Source organism: Telmatherina bonti (genome assembly GCF_933228915.1).
Source record: "Telmatherina bonti genome assembly, chromosome: 11".
NCBI classification, from domain to species: Eukaryota; Metazoa; Chordata; class Actinopteri; order Atheriniformes; family Telmatherinidae; genus Telmatherina; species Telmatherina bonti.
The window spans coordinates 29,268,903-29,288,902 of NC_136629.1; the positions used below are offsets into that span (position 1 = coordinate 29,268,903).

General features: G+C 37.8%; 1 protein-coding gene across 1 annotated transcript in view; it reads left to right on the forward strand.

Annotated features, from left to right (window-relative positions):
- Nucleotides 1-20,000, forward strand: part of sorcs3b (sortilin related VPS10 domain containing receptor 3b) — a gene marked incomplete at both ends in the record, with an annotated part of 59,826 nt that overhangs the window by 17,012 nt on the left and 22,814 nt on the right. Inside the window, 6 exons of the mRNA XM_079248811.1 lie at nucleotides 5,942-6,009; nucleotides 9,608-9,707; nucleotides 9,840-9,998; nucleotides 10,173-10,246; nucleotides 11,118-11,182; nucleotides 19,448-19,566. Coding sequence (XP_079104937.1) covers nucleotides 5,942-6,009; nucleotides 9,608-9,707; nucleotides 9,840-9,998; nucleotides 10,173-10,246; nucleotides 11,118-11,182; nucleotides 19,448-19,566 — 585 coding nt within the window. The remainder of the gene's footprint in view (nucleotides 1-5,941; nucleotides 6,010-9,607; nucleotides 9,708-9,839; nucleotides 9,999-10,172; nucleotides 10,247-11,117; nucleotides 11,183-19,447; nucleotides 19,567-20,000) is intronic.

The window sequence follows — 20,000 nt, forward strand, 5'->3', positions numbered from 1 at the left end:
TTTCAAACCTATATTTCAGAGGTAAATACTATATTTTCTGTTTGACTGTGTAAATAGAATAGCTTTAGTTATTCATAAAAGGAAGATTTCCCACAGAATGTAATGAGTCAAGATTTCAAACTACAGCAATATTAACAATTTAACCACTAACTTCAAATCTTTTTGGCCTTTGTAGCTTTACCAAATAGCAAATGTCATAAAACATGTTTTTATTTCAGTGAAAGTTCAAATGATGTAATATCTTTCTAAAAAAAAATCAAAGATTTGCGAAGAGCTTTAACAACTATAAACAAATTTGTGTACTTTATTTTTTTCCTTTCTCTCCCATTTATGATCTGACTGTGATTTTTTTTTTAAGTCTTTTGAAAATAAAATTGAAAAAGATATTTAGAGATGTTTACTATCAGAGTTTTGTTTGCTTTGAAAGAAATAATAACCAAAACAAAAACAAACAACTGAGCAGTCATGGAGCATGTGAGAGAGAGCAAGTTAGGACAAGATTAACAATTATGGATCTTCTGGATATGGATCCACACAGAAGTTTTTGCAATGCAGATATTGACTATGTAAATGAAGACGCACACGGCAGACCACAGATTTATAATTATGAACTTGATAGTTATCACAGAGACCAAGGAAGGACAAGATTAGGAGAAATATCGACAGAGAGAAATTAATTTGCAGTTTGAGGAGAACCTAGAGACAAGGGAACTGGGAGCACTTTAGCTAACGATTGCTAAGATTTTCATAGTACTCTAAACTTTGATCTGTAAAGTTGAGTTGTAGGCTAGTAGTCACACAACTTTATGTACAACTACACTATGTTTTACAATGTTAGCAAGTAGCAACTTTGACATGATGATGGGAATTAGCACAAGAGATACATAAAGACAGACTATTAGAAAACAAGAACCTGCAACCCTGCTTTGGGATAACTGGGTATAGACAGGATAGACTGATGAAGATGTAGACCTAGTGTACTTACTTTTACATGAGGTTGTATCTCAAAGCTTACTGTCACTGTCAGTACCTCCGTCTTGCACACCTGGCAGCCTAATGGAGACTTGCAGTAGAAGTGGGTGCATGGGGTGAACTGCTGGCTGCCATCAATTTCAAAAGAATCTGGGAATCTGGTTTCTGCTTCTTATCTGAAACTCCATAAAATCTCTGTTTATCTGTTTATTGTCTGAAATGAGTTGCCCACATGGTGTAGAAACAGCTGCATCAGTAAAGTCTTGTTTTATTTTTGTTTGTTTTTTTCACTTGTACAAAAAACTTCAAATATATGTATATGTATATATATATATATATATATATATATATATATATATATATATATATATATATATATATATATATATATATATATATATTGTTTCAGTTTGTTTCAGTAAAAAACTGCTCACTAAGAATTACTGCAATTATGACATATAGATTCGTAACATCTCAAGAGTCATTTGTTCTGTAATGTAGCCCATGTGCATATATTTTGTAAAACGCACAACGTCAAAGTTTTATTTTATTTTGAAAATATTTGAACGAACTGATGTACAACATACAAACACAACAGTCAATTCTCAAAAGAATTAATTACAGGCATGTGTGTATGCTGATAACAGTGGTTCCTATTCTCTGCTGGCCTCTACAAGGCTTTTCATTCATTTGTAGATTATGCGGTTACATTTATATATCTAGTGTGCACAAAAACAGCCATTACAAATAAGAAGAGAACCTTATCTGACACAGTTGATTGTGATAAACAAAACACTACAATAGCCGCAGCTCACTTGTGATTTATGAGTCCGGAGTGACTACCTAGTGCTGCTACAAACCACCTTGTATATCTATAATAAAGCCACTTTTGGGTCCTTCTAAAGTTGTAACCAAGACACATGTTCAGCAAGACATTTTACTATGCATAGAAAATACATTTGTGCTCTGCAGCGGACCAATAATGATTAGTATTACCTTCTATACCTTGTCTAATGTTGTTTTTTTTCCCTTTATTACGGCATCATGATATTTATTATAGTCTCAAGTGATCCAGAACCTGCATCAGTTATTGCAGATTTACCTCAGCTCTTTGACTAACGTGTTCACACCCCAGATAAATAAAACTGCAACATTAAAAAATAATCAAATTATGAATGAATGAAACAATGCAAAGCTCTCTTCATCGATTCTGGTAAAGTTAATACAGCTGTAAGAGAAAGCTGGCATACTTGTGCAGAAATCAGTGGATGGAAAGGTTATATATTTAATCAGTGTTGATGCAAATCAGCTATTGTGATGACAGCAGATGAGCTAAATAGTCAGGGGTTACTCCCTGGAGATCACTCTGTCTGTAGGGATGTGTTTACAGAACAATTTACACAAACTTATCTGTATTCATGAGGATGTAAATGCGTGTCACCATAGCGATGAATATGTCAAAGGCTAAAGGTAAGTAAAACAGCCACGTATTATGTACCGGTCGTTCCCTGAGAATCAGCCATAAGCTGTTTTATTAAAAGGAGCACCACATCAGTCACTGCCATCAACTCTGGTGGTCCCTAGGAAATTAATTTAGCTGCTTCAGTTGTCCCCTCTGGTTGTGTTCAAAAACAGTGCCACGTCTACATGAAAGTAACTGTACTCTTCACATCTCTAAGACTACTCCTGCTCCCTGTAAGCGTGGTACTTCTTAGCTGGAAGAAACAGCAGTCTGGAGGTGTGATGTTTGAATTAAGGTTCCTTTTCTTCCCTTTACTACCCAGTTACACAGAAACAATATTTGAGGGGTGCCATCTTAATGATGTTTCACTGAGGGCTGAATAAGCAACAGGTTCCATTTGAAAGCCATTGCTAAAAAGCATCATTTTGCTGTGTTGGTCTACATCATCTCTTGGATTATGTTTGATTATCAGCTATTTTTTTCAGTAAAGAGATTATTCATGCTTTGTGGAAGATCTTCTGCCCACCAACAAGTTATTAAGAAACATGTCAAGTTCAAACAGATCTGAGAATCTTTTTTTTTTTTTTGTTTTTTTTAAAAGACATGAATAAATCGTGAATTTGTGAAGAGATGATTTGGTCCAACAGCGTTACAGCATGTGCAACATGTCTCTGCATTTCTGCATTTTGGCATAGATCTGTGAGAAGATGAGACAGTCACTTTGAGCTGACACACTATATCACTGTGATATTAACAGCAGTAAAACCTTTGTTGCCATGGAGGCTTGTCCAGTCAGCTATTTGAGAGATTTAAAATCTTCGCATATCCAAACAGTGCTGGCTGATATGCCGTTTGTGTTGAAAAGAAGTATCGCAGCAAAACACACATGGAGCTGCTCTAAAAATGAGAAGGAAAACAAAGGAGAGGTTGATAAACTGAGAGGGGGGAAAAAAGCAAAGAAGGGAAAGAAATCAACAAGAATAGAACGTTGGGATAAAAGGATGACTAAACCCAACTCCTCGGAGGGTGAGAGCCAATCTGAAAAATGATTGGTTGACTTTCCTGAGGCAGAGCTCTCTTTGCACACATCAATAAAACATAAACATGAATAAATGCACTGCTTTTGGCCTTCCAGGGTTCTTACTTAATTTCATGTATGCAAGTGAGCGATGATATGCATGGAGAATTGTATTTACCTTGAAGGCTCAAAATAATTCTGGAAGACATTTTGTGTTTGTTTGTTGCCAGCATTTACATAAAAGCAAGGCTGCAACACAAACTCTTAGATTTTTGTGTTAAATATGGCTTCATTTTCTGGGATCCAGTTGCATAAGTTGCACATACTTGCAGGCAGGTCATTTGTTAGACGCTCTTTTAACTGGTCGCAACATTCTCACATATAGCATGGGAGTTTCTTCTTTTTGACTCAGCTGCAGATGCTCAGCCTGTCAATAATGTTGATGATATGGGAACATATACGGTCTCCAGTGATGTATCCACTTCAGGAGACATCATCCAAAGCAGTCATCTGCCTCACTAGTCTGTTTTGGTCCCTGAGGTGGATCTTCACTGACCCAATTTAGTGGGTCAGCTTTTGTCAATGAGCCAAATACACAAACACGTTGACAACAGTTGGGGGACAGCGCTTAATGGCAATTACAGGGTGTCAAGAGAATTTTTTCATCAGGCTTTGTCATAAGGCGCTTTGGCACTAAGGTGCTACACAACACAGCAAAGCCCCCCCCCCCCCCCCCCCCCCAAAAAAAAAAAAAACTCTTTCAGGAAAAACAAAAAAGGACAAAAAAAAAATCACCACAGTTAAACACAAAATTAATTGTTTTAAAAAACGAGCTGTTCTCTCGAGTGCTGTTTCCAGTTTTGTTTTTCACTTTTGCTCAAGCATTTGTTGTCATAAAAAATGGGGACAAAAAAAACCTGCAAAAATACAGAAAACAAAAGCTAGAAAAGACAACATTTGTATATAAAAATGTTTGAAAATTGTGGGGTCTTTTTCAGCTTTAATGACTTTTTCATGTTAAATGACATTTTCTTTATATGTTTTTGCATTTTATACTTTGCCTTAAAGTTTTACATTTTTTAGCTATTGGTGAAGTTAAAATAGATTTGAAAAAAAAAAGCTGTATAAAAATGATAAAACATTAATTTTCTTTTATTGTGCATTTCTTTAGTGCATTAAATGGTCAGTTTGATTCCCTTTGCTTGAGACAGAACTCCCTCTAGTCTCACACCCAAAAGAATCAATTCTAAATTCAATATACCTTGTAGTATTTATAACATCCAATGTCATGGAGTCAGTGTTGCTAGCAAAAGAAAACTAATAAGACAAATGATCAACAGTTTAGCAGAGTTTTTCTCTTGCATCTATTTTCTAAGCAGGCAATTAGGCCTAACATCACAGCCATTTAACTAAGTCTGTACTCCAAATTGATTCAGACTCCAGCGCTGGACCTTGCAGACATGGTGCATTTAGTTATGCAAATGCTTATCTCTGTGTGATTGGTTAATTAACCTTTTAATGCAGATAGTCCCAGTCATGCACAGTGGCCGTTTGATGGCTAAATTGTGGGTCAATTGGGTTTTTAACATTTTCAAAGCAGACTTAGAGGCATGTCTTTGTTCTTCCAAGTCTTGTGTGGTTTTTCACGGTTTAATAACTCCTTCTATGGGTCCCATAAGGTTAATGTGTTTAAACTCGCTGTAACTGAGCTTCTAACCTATCTTTCAGGGTTTTCTTAAAAAAAAAAAAAAATCATCATATTATGTCATGTTTCTGTCCCCTGATTGTTATTATCCACCATCTCCTGTCCCTCCCATCATATCATGCACTGCCCCAAACTATTTCCCCTGCCCCTCATTCTGCTCTGAATTATGAGCATCCCCATAGGAAGTCATTTATAATAAAACTGGAGTGACAATAATGCATTTGCACACCATTTCCCACCATCCTCCCAACCTTGGCAGACTTTTATGTGTCTCATTTTCTCTCTCTCTCATAATCTTGCATAATCCATTCATACTCATAGAACTTTTTCTATATTCTGGCAATTAGTTACAAAAGTGGTTTAATGTAACATTTACCATCAGCTTTTGAAATAACTTTGAAGCTGTGGGTTTTATACAGTGGAAATGAGAGGGTGGAGCATCTCCTTTCACTGTTCACTGAACAATTATGTTCTGATTTTGCTGTCATGTAGGTATCTTTCCACATGAGATACAAACACAAATTTTGACAACCTTCCCCTCTCCCCAGCTCAGTGGATCATGTTACCAGTAAAGTGCATCTCCTGACAACATGAAGATGACTTGTCATTGGGATAATATACTGTTTGGGGCTGATATATTTAATAGTAACCGAGTATAGTTTGCATGTTTTGTTCATTCCATGTCAGTGCAGATATGAGCAGATAATGTTTGCATGTGAAGCATTTATGCAAAACTCCTCTAATCCACTGCTAATGAAACACATCTGGTGCTGTTATGTTGTAGGTGATCCTGATCCTGACTAAGCTTTATGACTTCAACTTGGGGGCTGTAACTGAGAGTTCACTCTGGAGGTAAGTTTTCCTGCTTTAAATCACAACTGTTTTTCCTTTTCAGTCCAAATATAAAGGTTAGGGCATCAGCTAAAAACAATAAGAATAATATATTCATAGAGAGTGCTGTGTACTGTAAGTGTGATTTATAACGTTCTCCCTTGCTGGGATATGAACAATCAAGTTTCACCGGAAGCCACCATGAAGTATGTTTTAATAAAGTGTTCTGAAGTAGTTCAGATTGAACCATTCTCCTCTCTGCTTCCTGCAGCCCCATAAATAACACAAGTAACATTGCAGCAACCTTTTAGAAGAAGCCCTACCTTCTGTCCATCATTGGCAGAGAAACTTTTTGAAAGGCTATTTCAGAAAGATAAACCGGATGACTGATCTGAGAGCTTCCTTGTTTGGATCTGTGGTTCCTTTCCGCTGACCTAGAAACTCTGATGGAGTTTTTTGATTGATTGTCATCTGTAACCTTTTGTTTCAGAAGCAATTGACATGCAATCGCTACTATATAGCCACAGTAATTTTATTCGGTATGTATTGAGGGGTGAGTTACAGTACCCTGTCAGGTCATAAATAAGAATAGAATTCATTATGGATTATACCAAGGGCCCAATCCAGCCTCAGATACGCCTTCTCTCTCCTCTCCGATAGCCTGCAGAGAACTCATTTCATTCTGAAATACATGTGAAAAAGAGACCATCAGTCTGCCAAGCATTGAGTTTCAAATTAATATCTGTTTCTCCAGAGGCGCCACTGAGATTTACACCCGACTAGACTCAGTTTGAAATCCCATATTGTGTACAGGAGGTATTCCATCATCAAGGTGTCTGTTTAACAATAGCCTACGAGTAAATTAGAGTACTTCAGGGGGTCCACAAAGGCTTTTAGTATGGGTATTAGAAAAGTAGCGATCTGAATGTTCTGAAAAGAAAAGAGAGTAAATGATTTTTTGTGATAACACAATAAATGATTTATGTCTACAGCTGCAGGCCTCTGTTGGTGGCAAAACGCAGTGCACAGATCAATGGATGACGTGCACGAGATATCTAAACACGAGTCGAGTCCCTTTGTGTTTTTGATATGAAACTTCACGATGTAATAACATCATTTAAGAGGCCTTTTCCACCTCCACAGTCACAGACAGCTGTGCCAACTGAGAAGAGCCCTTAAGCTCAAATACAAATGTGTTTAGAGGCAAGTCTGTGAAAACAATGTGACCAGCAAATTGGACAATTCAAGTTAATGCACAGACAATGATAGAAGGCTGTGGGTGCCCATCCAATTATGCAGTGAAATTACATTTGGAGGCACCCAGGTAGAACTGAGAGTGTGAATTAGCTGTTTGTGCCATGAAGAAATATGAAGACTGGGATGACAAACACATCTGTCCTTGTCATGAGATGTGAAGTGAAAGTAGCCTTACATATAACAGAAAATGACGTCTTGAAACACATGCCTTTCAACTGATGCTGTCAAATGCTGGGTTGTTTACTGTAATTTATTTTCTATTTTCTGTTTAATTGAGCTAATTTGTTTTCTAATCATCTTCTTGATCCTCAAAACAAAAACTGATTAAAAGAGAATCAAACTCAATATCTAAATCAGCTGAAAGGACAGAAAACAAACTGTTGCGCTGGAAGTAATATAAAAGAAATTTTACATCTGAGTAAGAAAAGAGGTTTTCAAAATTCTGTCTTCACAGTATTCAGTTTACAAACATCTATATGAGTGAAGCTGACCCTGTAGTGTTTAGAAATGTGCTTTAAGATACTGTAGATGTACTGAATCTATGCATCTTTTAACTGCAAATTGCATGGATTGCATATAATTAAATCACAACTAAGCATTCTTCAAAGCATACCTGAACTGCAAGTAGATTACCTCACTGTCAGGTAAGCAAGTGTTTTGCTCTATGTGTGTGTAACATAAAAAGTAGCTCGCAGAGACTAGCTTGACATGGATAGAATGAATATTAAGTCAGGATGCTGTGTTTTTTTTATCAGTTTGACAACGTTTTAAATGCAGAATGTCACCAAACATGAGGATTCTCTTTCCGCCCATAATTTCTTTCTGCTTGTCAAAGAGCATTAGAGTTTGAGTTTCCACTAATGCAACAGCAAGCATAAGTGTTCAAATTAGCCCCTGTGCTCTGATGCACATTGTCAACACACTTACCCCCAAATTTTACCAAGTGCTAAAAGTGCCCTGAGGAATGTCAGCATACTCTTGGTATTACTCACCAAAATGTGATGTGCATATTTTTTAGGCTGAGTGAGCCTGTTTAAAGCATTTCCTTCCTTGTAAAGTATTTGCAAGGTCAATTTTAAACAAACATTTTTAAAAAACTATTTATATCCAAGCTGACATTTCTTGGGAGATTCCTGTCAAAAGCTGCAGACTGCTGGAATACAATGCTGTGATTTTGTACATACGTTACCATCTGGTATTACGTTCTAATACTTTAGAATCCATATCACCAGTAAGCATTGTCATCTTTTGTAGTAGGCTATTATGTGTTGCAAAAGGGACATTTTCCACACTTTTTTCATGAAATGAAATTAGTAACTAGTATTATTTGTTGACTTTGGGAACTTGTACAGTTGAGTTAAGCTCAAGTTGAAAGTTTTTTCTGTTTTTTTTATTATTTAATTGAACCATCAGACTTGCCTCAGTACATATGCATGAGAGTGTTGACTGCGTGAAAAAAAGAAACCCTTCAAACATTCTGCTGCTTCTGGCCCCCCCGGTGGGAATCTCAAAATTGAAGTATAGCCAAGTCGTTGCACAAATGTTTTCTGCCTTCCCCCTGCCCCAGTTGGCACCCAGAACACACATCTATGACCAATGTTCTATCTTTCTGAAGTAGCCTTTTTACAAATATCATATGAGAATGATACTATTATGTTGCCTACAGTGCACGCAAAGGGAGTTTCTAAAATGATAATTTGAAGATTTGGTTATTTAATCTTTTAAACGAGGCCTTTCAGGTGTTATATTGATAAATTAAAGAGCTGCATTTCTCACTTCTTATCTAGATTACTTAATTTTATTTCATGTTAGATTCAATGAGAAAACAATAAAAAGAGGTATTTTTCCATTTTAATTTTCAACTTTCTGAAGCTCTAAAACATCTGAATAACTGAGCCCATACACAACTGATTATTAGCTTATTGAAAGTTAATGAGAATACAAAGAAAATGAAGATGCGATGATCAACTCTGCTTTTCAGTTCACTATTTAATATTGATTTTCAAAACATATGTTTACCAATAAATAATATAAAATATGCAACACTGCTTTTAAATACTGCTTCTTTGAAAAAAATACTCATTATTTGAGCTTTTGCAGCAGTTTGACTGGAGCACTGATGGCAATAAGAGCAACCATAGGAGGCTACTGCATTCTCTGCAAGTTCTTTTTCATCCCTTAAAGAAAAGGTTGCCTGAATGGTAGAAAATCAATCTATAACCGCATGATATGCTCCGGAAAGGCAGTCCTCTAAAGATGAAAGTGATTTGCAGTTAATGGGCTAAAACATGCCAAACCTCCTCTGTGGTGCTCTAATGGATTTTTTTTCATCAAACATGCAATGTTGTTTATCTGTGTCTAGATCCACTGACTATGGCAGCACCTACACCAAACTCAATGACAAAGTGGGTTCGAGGACAGTTTTAAGTTACCTGTATGTCTGCCCTACAAACAAACAGAAGGTCAGCATTTCTATGCGGCTTTTATCTCAGTCCAAAAATCAAATGACAGTTTCTTAAAATTATTGCCAAATCAAGGTAACTTTCTCTCTTTCTCTTCTAATGCTATATCCCTCACCTGGCTCTCTACTTTAGATAATGGTGCTTAGTGACCCAGAGGTAGAGAGTGCCGTGCTCATCAGCTCAGATGAAGGGGCGAGCTTTGAGAAGTATCCCATTAATTTCAACATCCTGAGCCTCCTCTTCCACCCTGTGCAGGAGAACTGGATACTGGCTTACAGTCATGACAACAAGGTAGCTTTTTAGTGGATCTACAATGGTGATTGAAGACAATAAGTGATGCGGAATTCATTAAAATTTTGTTTTGGTGTGACTCTGCTGTAGATATGATAGCTGTGTTGCTTATTAACAATATCATCCTCCTAAAGCCTAAAGTGTGACAAAGATGTGCGTAACTTTGTTTTGCAGCTGTACAGTTCAATGGACTTTGGAAGGAAGTGGCAGTTTGTCCATGACAACGTGATGCCAGGCAGATTTTACTGGTATGATTATGCAGAACCTATTTTTGATCTGGTTTTTTTGTTTTGTTTTGTTTTTTTACAGTGATTGATAATAATTTGCATAACGACAAGGCTTGCGACTGACCTATGCAAGAATCCACTGACCTGCTTGTCAAAAACAGATCTACCCCGTGGCAGTCGAACATTACACTAATTAAATCCATGTCACGTAGGCTTGAAATAATATTGTGCTTCTCTTTCTATTGCACAAACACAACATGCTGTTTTTGTTGTCGTTGTCATTTAGTAATCTCAACCGTGCTGCACAAGGCAGTGAATATTGATGTGAGCCTGTTTACCGTTTGTCATGGTATGTGTCCAACCAAGTGGGGTGTTTTTTTTTAAGCTGGTAAAAAGGACATTGGTTGGAGGACATCTTCGCAACGTGCATGAACAGTCAGATGTTCCATAAATTAGAGGAGCACAGCAGGTATAACAGCAACTGAAACAATGAATTATCTCAGCTCTTGAATGCTGTTTCTTCATGCAGGTTTTACCAAAAAGAGCATTTTTCAAAATGCTGGTGGAATGTCATAAGAATACACATTATAAGGATGCATGTTTATAGGAACAGGGTATGTTTTGTCACCCCCTCTCCCATGTTGTTGCCTTTGTTGATGCTTTGGTGAATTGAGATTAATTGCTGCTGGTGGCACAGACTCTACACAGTCTGACTTACAGGAGGCAGAAACATTGTTAAAGTTGTTTTGTTCAGAATAAAGACGTCCATCTACAGCAGCTAGACTCAAACTAGGCTGCTCTTTTTTTCTTCTAATTCTCATTTATCCTTTTCTTACCCACAATCCTATTTCTGCTCCCTTCTATCTTCTTCTGCTCCTTCCATTCTTTCAAGGGCGGTAATGGGGCTGGACAGAGAATCTGATGTGGTCCACATCGAGACACGCATTGCAAAAGGCCGTGAGTGCTGCACTCCAGTTTGCTGCTGTTGCAAGACCCACAGGACCCCTTGCCTCTCATTTAGAGCGAGGTCACGGGCAAGATGAGACCTGTTCTGCTGCTCAGATTGGTCCCTGAAGTCTAGTAAAGCAGAATAGGTGTCTTCTGGCAAAAACGAAGAGTTTTAGTGGGCTGATGGATGTTTTTTCTTCTTAATCTATCCCCAGTGTTTTATGGAAAAACCTCAACACTCCCCATTCTAAACATTGCTGCATATTCTGTCAAACCAATTATAGGGGCTTCCTGCTTGGGAAAAATCTGCATACTACTCCTCTGGGGAGAAAATCCAGAATCAGTCCGTGCATACAAACTCTTCCTCTCTTAAAGCAAATAACATTTTGAGCTTGTTCATATATATATATATATATATATATATATGAATGTCTGCAAAAGCTTTGACTGTTCAGTCCTTATCAGAGTTCTTAAAACAATTGGAAATTAAATAGAACATCTTCAGAAATCAATGCAAACTAATCAATTTAGTATGATCACAATATTCATGAAAGTTTACATTTATATATCTCCTTTTCTTATTTGTTTATCTATTTATTTATTGTATTTATTTGATTAATACATGTATTGCTTGTGTATTCTTTTAATTGGAGCATAAAACAGAACACTTGAAACTATAGGAAAAATTTCTACAAAACCCATTTTATTTGATTGATGTGTCATACTTGGTATCCATCCATTCATTGTCTTGCTGCTTGCAGTCAGGTTGCAAACAGCTGCCTAAGCTGGGAAGCCTGGATTTTTCTCTCGCCTGCCGCCTCTTTCACCTCATCTAGGGTAATCGCAAGGTGTTCCCTGGCCACCCGGGAAATGATCTTTTTCTTTTTGTCACTACCTAGAGCTCATGACAACAGGTGAGAGTAAATGTAGATCGACTGGTAACTCATGAGTTTTGCCTTTTGGTTGAGCTCCTCTTCACTACAAATGACCAGTGCAAAGTCTACATCATTGTGAACGCTGCACCAGTCCCCCTGTTGATCTTCTACACTAATAATGTCCATAAAAGTCTTGGGGACAAAAGGCAGCCTTGGCAGTCAAACACTCACTGGAAATTAATCTGACTTACTGCCAGCAATGCGTACAGTGGATGAGGGGTGCAGCACACCTTAGTCCTGTCGCATCCCTTAGAAGTCCCTAGTGGAGAGTCAGATGCCTCCTCCAGGTCCACAAAGCACATGTACAACCCCAGCTCTAATGACATTGGGATTTTGTGTGTAAAGCAAATTAATACAGAATGTGATTTATCAGTCTTTTTAAACTTATATTTAGTTAAATATGCTACAAAAAACAAGAAATTTAATATTAAAACTCAAGCTTTGTTGAATTTCATTCATTTTAAGATTAATGCCTACAATTCTACTCTTCCAAAAAAGCTAGAAAAGGGACAAGTTAATCTCTGTTGCATCACCTTTCTTTAAAAAAAAAAAAAAAAAAACTATACCAGAGGTGTCCAAAGTCAGTCCTTGACGGTCGCTGTCCTGTAGATTTTTGATGTATTCCTGCTTCAATATACCTGACTCAAATTAAATGGATCTAACAGCCTGTGAACTTCTGCACAAAGACTCATTACTTTAGTCAAGTGTGGAATACAATACTTCAAAAACCTGCAGGACTGAGGACCGGAGCTGGACACCACTTCCCTATACCATCACACGTTGACTTTTGAACTTTGCACTGTGAAGAATGCTTGCCTGTGTGAGTAGCTGGAATCAGTGAAACCCACTCAAAGACTTCAATCCAAAAGTCTCTATTTATGTAGGGCTAAGTAATGGATCAGGGGATCACACCAGACTGTTGTGGAGCAGCTTAGCCTTCACCAGCAGCCCTTGCTAGTGAGCCAAATGGCCCCATTTTATATCTTCTGCTGCTGATTGGACCATACCATCTTCCACCCAACAGAGGTGCTTCCCATAAAAAACAAAACAAAAATAAAAACAAAAAAAACCTGCATTCTTAGATTCTAAAAATAACTCCCTAAATGGGTTTTATAAATAAATATTAAAAAAAACCTTCCCACAGATAATATAAATATACCTAACTAAACCTAAAACAATTTCTCCAACCTAAAGCCCAAGTGCCGTCAGCCTAAACCCACCCATCTGTCTCATGGCCTCTCCTGGAACCTTAAGAGTGTTCAGGCACTTGGGGGAAATATTTGCCTGAACACTCAGGAGGAAACCGGCCAGGTGAGCTAAAGGCCATTTTACCATTTACAACATCTGCACATTTACACGTCATCTGCTATTAATCAATTCTTTTCTTCCACAGATATCTGAAAGACAAATAACATACATCAGTAAACGTCAATAAACAAACATTTGTGTGATTGCATGAATATTTACTATTAAAAAAAATGTGAATAAAGTGCAAATGTGCTGAAACAACAAAGCCCGAATGTGCCATACAATTTACTTTAAATTTTTATTACACTTTCCTTTAATACTGAAAAAACATTTTATGTGACGGGAAACTGCTTTGTTACACACTGATAAGAAGCCATATAGTTTGTTTCCTTTTTGGCCCAAAGGATACCATGTCCATGATTTCCAAAAAGAAAATTAAATATGGACACGTCAGACCACAGCACACCTGCCAGGTAATCCTACCAGGATCATCTGATTACCTGCAGTACAAATATAAATCAGGACATAAAAATTTGGAGAGAACTGTTACATTTACTCTTTCAAGAGCTTTTGTTTGATAATCTAACATATCTAATCATGGTAATTTGTTAACTGCTGGTTTAAAGACTTTAAAAGTATACTTGATATACAGTACATTTTCACAACAGAATCTTGTTTAGTTTTCTGGTTCAGTGATTTAAAAGTAACTTTGTGGATTCAGTCAACTTGAAAATTAGACTTTGTCCTCTTGGATTAACTGAATTAATTTCCTTGTTACCAGTCGCAGCAATTAAATCCAAGTTTCTTCTGTTTTGGCCATAGTGCTTTTTATACTCTATGCAGTATAATTAAAGTATCCTGCAATGCACAGCTAATAAATAGTCAAGTAGATTAACCATAATGGAAAATGAAGGAGGCAAAAGATTATAATTTGATGCAGCTTCAAAGCTTGACAAATAAATGGAAGTTACTGTCATTAAATTAGTAAAAAAAAAAAAAAGAATCAAATAATGAAAAGTAACAATGTAAAAAGAAACTATAAACCAGTAACTGTTTTACATTTAAGGAGTAGGCTAGGACGATACAGCAGAGGTGTGGACCCAAGAGGCTGAAGAGGCAGAAGGCACACATATATATACATATATGTATATATATATATATATATATATATATATATATATACATATATATATATATATATATATATATACATATATATATATATATATATATATATATATATATACATATATATATATATATATATACATATATATATATACATATACATATATATATATATATATATATATATACATATATATATATATATATATACATATACATATATATATATATATATATACATATATATATATATATATATATATATATATATACACACACACATATATATACACATATATATATATATATATATACATATATATACATATATCATTGCCAAAAGTGTTTTTTTCCCCCCAATACCAGGTCATTTAGAAAGCTGTTACAATACTCATATTGCCAATGAAATGCAGTGGGTTACTATAATTAAGCAATTTTTTAATCTTACTGGGCGTTTAGGGAACAAAGTAACTGCATAAATCAGGGGTGGTCAACTCCAGTCCCAGAGATCTATAGCCCTGCAGGTATTGAAGGTTTCCCTGTTGCAACACAGCTGCAACAAAAGGAGTCTGCCACCCCTAGCATGAGTGATTATAGCTCGCTAGGAAACAGTAAAACGTTGTGGTAAACCAAACAGAGACCCAAACACACAAGAGACACGCAGTAATGAATAAAAAAGCATTTTTAAACTTGAAACACAATATATTACTATTTCTTCATTGACGTAATAGGCAAGAAGGTTGGGTGAAACATACAGCAAGCCAATCAACAAAATGTTTCTTCCTTAATCGAATGATAAGAAATAAAGTAGTTACATTCCTTGTAACTAGTTACTTTTATAAAGCTGTAGCTCAGTTATTGACTTAGTTACTAACTGTAAAAAAAGAAAAGAGTTTTTAAAGTAAGATGGCACTGGTAAACAGAACAGGGACTGCACAACAAATCCAAACTGTTTCCAGGGACTTATATCTGAACCCGAAAAAGCCAAATGTATCAAATATGCACACAGTTTCATAGACATTTTCTATCGCTTCATGATAAAAACTTTCCTCAATCCTGTTCAAAACAGGCTGATATTTGTCTTCTTCCCCCTCATTAACACCAGGAAGTGGCAGATTGCACAATGATAATTTTGACATGGTAATAGACAGTAAATATCCCCTGCCAAAAATATTTTAATTTTGTTACATTTTGTTTAAGGGCCAAATTGTCATGACCCGGCTCAAAAACCATAAGACACGGCACACGATAATGTTGCAACCAAAAGTAAACCATAATTTATTAAACAAAGCAAAATGCTCAATGAAACCAAAACGCTGGAAGGGAGAAAGGGAAGAGGGCAAAAGCGGGGGACTCCATGCTGCAACAGATTGGCATATGAGTACTGGCCAGGTGCTCCTCATTGGCCTGATGAACTCCACCTGCAACTCTGAACGGAAAAAAAACACAACAAGTAAAAGGGAAAACAAACCAAACTAACCCCATAGAGGCGTCACACTCCTCACCATAAAAGGGAGGCTCAACCCTAGAACACGATATCCATGTATCCACAGTAATAGGACAAAAAAAAAAAAAAAAAAAAAACTGACCTGAGATGTAGTGCATACTTTCTGGATCCTCTTTACTGCAAGTCATTCCTCAGCAACCTGGTACTACTGGGAAGCAAATTAAGAGGAGAGAGGTCCACAACACACAGACAAAATGTAAGCTTTTGTCAGGGTGAGCACAAGACAATGCATTCGTGACTACGTTGTCTGAGCCCTTGACAAAACAAACGACCAGTTAGTAAAACTGCACCAACAGAGACCATCTTAACCTCTCGTTTGGACACTTAATGGGGTTAAGAAAAGTCAAAGGGTTGTGATCTGTGCATACCACCACAGGCACAATGCCAGAACCCACAAACATCAAAGTGCTTCAATGACCAAACCAAAGCCCTTTTCCACTGTACAATAATTCAGTTGGTAACCACGGAATTTTCTTGAAGAAACTCACAGGTCTCTTAAAGCCCAAATCGTCCGCCTGAAGGAGGACAGCCACAGCCCCCACATGACTGGCATCCACTTGGACGGGAAAAGGACGATCGAACCGGGCGCCACTAAAACTGGAGCTTGACATAGCAGCGACTTGACACTCGAAAGACTATTCACCACACAAATAGTGCCCCATTCACCACCTCAGAACAAATATGGCCCTATAGTGGGCCTATCCCACCAATCCCAGGGACAGCATAAGCTCTGTCTTTTATGTAATCCGACTGCATGCTTACCCCGCACATTAAAGACATTACAAGAACTAAATCCAGACTACACAATCTGAAGGCGTCAACAAGAAATGTTCCGCAGTTTAAACCTGATCAAACCGTACGGTTGCTTCCTGTCTGACGCATCGCCACAGGGCCATTCCTTGTCCAGTACCTTGACATGGCAACTTCCTGGCATCAGCCAGACACTCAAATAAAAAACACCTCAGGCTCCCTGTCATTACATTCAGGCAACAACTGCAGAGTGCCCAGCACATCACAGCGACATGTCATCTAAATCCTGAAACCAACCACCAGCCACTTTGTCACTTGCAACCAAGTCTAGCTTACATTGCTGCAGAAACAACTTTACCTCCTCAGTCCGACACCTTATCCTTTCCAACTCCAACTGTGTGTCAAGTTCAGCTTTTATCTTCATTTTATCATGCTTCAGCAGCCGCAACATGAGCAATTCCCAAGGCTGCTCAAATCAGAGCACCGGCCTGAACACCTGAGTTTAAACCAGGAGGATCAACCCTCAAGACCCCCAAATCACACAAATTTGCCTTCAAAATAATTCTCACGTTGTCCTTTCAGCAGTTATCGGGAATATCCACCCTACAATGAGCACGCTATCCTAAGAAGCTGCTCCTTCGTGCACCGAACAACTCCCCCGATGGAGCCGCAACAAAATCAGACACCTCAGACATGTTTGCACTACGACAGGATGCGTGCAGGACAAATGAGAACCAGGAAAAGACAGAGCACAAAACTCCAGCTGTCTAACCACCTGCCTAAACCAGCCTCACCTACCATAAACTCCCACCTAGTCTTCATACAGGTCCGGCAGCGGGTTCTTATGAACCAGATACCGATGGCATGGAAAATCCCCCACACAAATGGCAACCACCCTAAACCATGGCATGCTCCCAAGCTAAAGCTTCAACCCCAGTTTGCTGTAACACTACAAGCCTCATGCAACACACCCAAAGGGGAGCGCCTCTGAACCTACAAGGGAGTAACGATCTCAACACAGCACCAACCGACAGCGACACACATCCTGCCCCACACAAACAATCCGACATAATACACCAACTGGCACGCAGCAAAACACACCCCGCCAACAAAAAACACCACAACCAGCACAGCCTCCACCACCAAACAACACCACGACACCAAACACAGAGACACACCAGCCACAAAACGCCACCAGCAGGAAACCCCCCCGCTACGTCAGCAGTCCACAAGCACAACCAAAGAGCCACCACGGCACACAAGATGGACGAGCCCCCAATTTGTCATGACCCGACTCAAAAGCCATAACACGCAAAGTTGCAACCAAAAGTAAACCATAATTTATTAAACAAAGCAAAAGGCTGGAAGGGAAAAGGGAAGAGAGCAAAACCATGGGACATGCTACAACAGATGGCATATAAGGACTGGCCAGGTGCTCCTCATTGGCCTGATGAGCTCCACCTACCACTCTGAAAGGAAAACGCGACAAGAAAAAGGGAAACAAATCAATCTAACCCCATAGGACCATCACATAAATAAAGAACATTTCTAATTTCAATTCAATTCAACTTTATTTATATAGCGTCAAATTACGGCAATGCCATCTCAAGACGCTTCACAGACAGAGCAAAAAACATCATGAAAGCAAATTCATAATAGCCTATATAGGGAAACCAATAGTCTCCCATCCTGAGCAAGCACACTGGCAACAGTGGGAAGGAAAAAAAACTCCATTTTAACAGGAAGGAAACTTCCGGCAGAAGCCGGCTCAAGGACAGGCAGTGTGGGGGGAAGAGAACAGAAAGACAACAGGAACTGCAACTCCCGGCCAAGGAGACCTGCTGAGACAGGAGACATACATGTTAATGATGCAACACTGTTATATGGGGGGGGGGGGGATAAAAGAGAGAGATAAAGAGAGGGAGAAAGAAGCTCAGTGCATCAGGAAATGTCCCTCAGCAGTCTAAACCTATGGCAGCATAACGAAGGGATGCTAACCATCCCTAACTACAGGACTTATCAAAAAGATAAGTCTTCAGCCTAGTCTTAAAGGTGGGGAGGGTGTCTGCTTCACTAACACTAACTGGGAGCTAATTCCATAAGAGAGGGGCCTGATAGCCAAAGGCTCTGCCTCCTGCTCAGCTCTTTGAGGCTCAAGGAGTTTATATATAATTTTTTTTTTTTTATTGTTATTAATTCCATTATTGCTGCTATCAGAGAGTTCTATATTAGAAAGTTTTTTGGTTTTTTTTATATTGTCTTAACTAGTAAAGACATGTGGCAAAAACAACTTTCAATGTTATTTCCTTTTGTTTTATTTGATTATTTCAAAGCCTTTATATTCAGTTTTTACTTTACCTACCTTTAAGTTTTTTTGTTTTTTTACTTTTTGTTTTTTTTAAAAATCAAAATATTAACTAAATTGATTTATTTGCATGTGTTTCTGGAGATATTTGAAAATCCATACTCATAGGTCAGAGGTAGCAGTAATCCTACCCATGACTATATGAGATGTAAATCTCACTCTGGATCTGCAACGTACAGACAAAGCTGCTTCAGTGGTTGAACATTTACACAAGCTTTAAAATGGTTTAGATTAGATTTAGCATATAGATACTGTATGGCAGCCCCAGTGCATACACAGCAGAGTTAGAAGGCGGATAGTTGTAATTTACTTCTGATTGATTTCCTTTTGCCTCTTTCCAGGTGCTCAGTATGTGAAGTGCAGAGCCCAAAGATGCACAGAGGGCAACAGACAGTATCTCTTCCCTGGACATGTAGACACCAACTCACTAGTTGTACAGGATGAATATGTTTTCACACAGGTTTGCAGGGAATAAGATTTCTTTATTTTCTTTATCAAAGTAAACCATTTGCCATGTTTTCATTTAAAGCCTGTTGTCTGTGAACTATATTTTCATTTTTTTAAAAATATTTTTGTTTTATTGTGCATCAAACTTATGTTTTCCTATTACATAACTGACTTTTCCCAACACACCTTTTCACTTCCCACCCAATGTTGTTCTGTATATGTTGTCTCAATGACTACAGGGCATGCTAAGTGTTTGAGTTTCCATGCAGATACAGTCCATACATAATAATGTTTGGTAACTGTGAACACATGGTAAAGGAACTGTGAATAGACAGGGTGCTGTCCTTATTACCATTCTCTCTGACTTTGACTTCAATTAGACAGCTGCAGTCAGGGTCATTATCAGAAATTTAATTTTCAAATGCCCTCCACTGTCATTGATTTCCA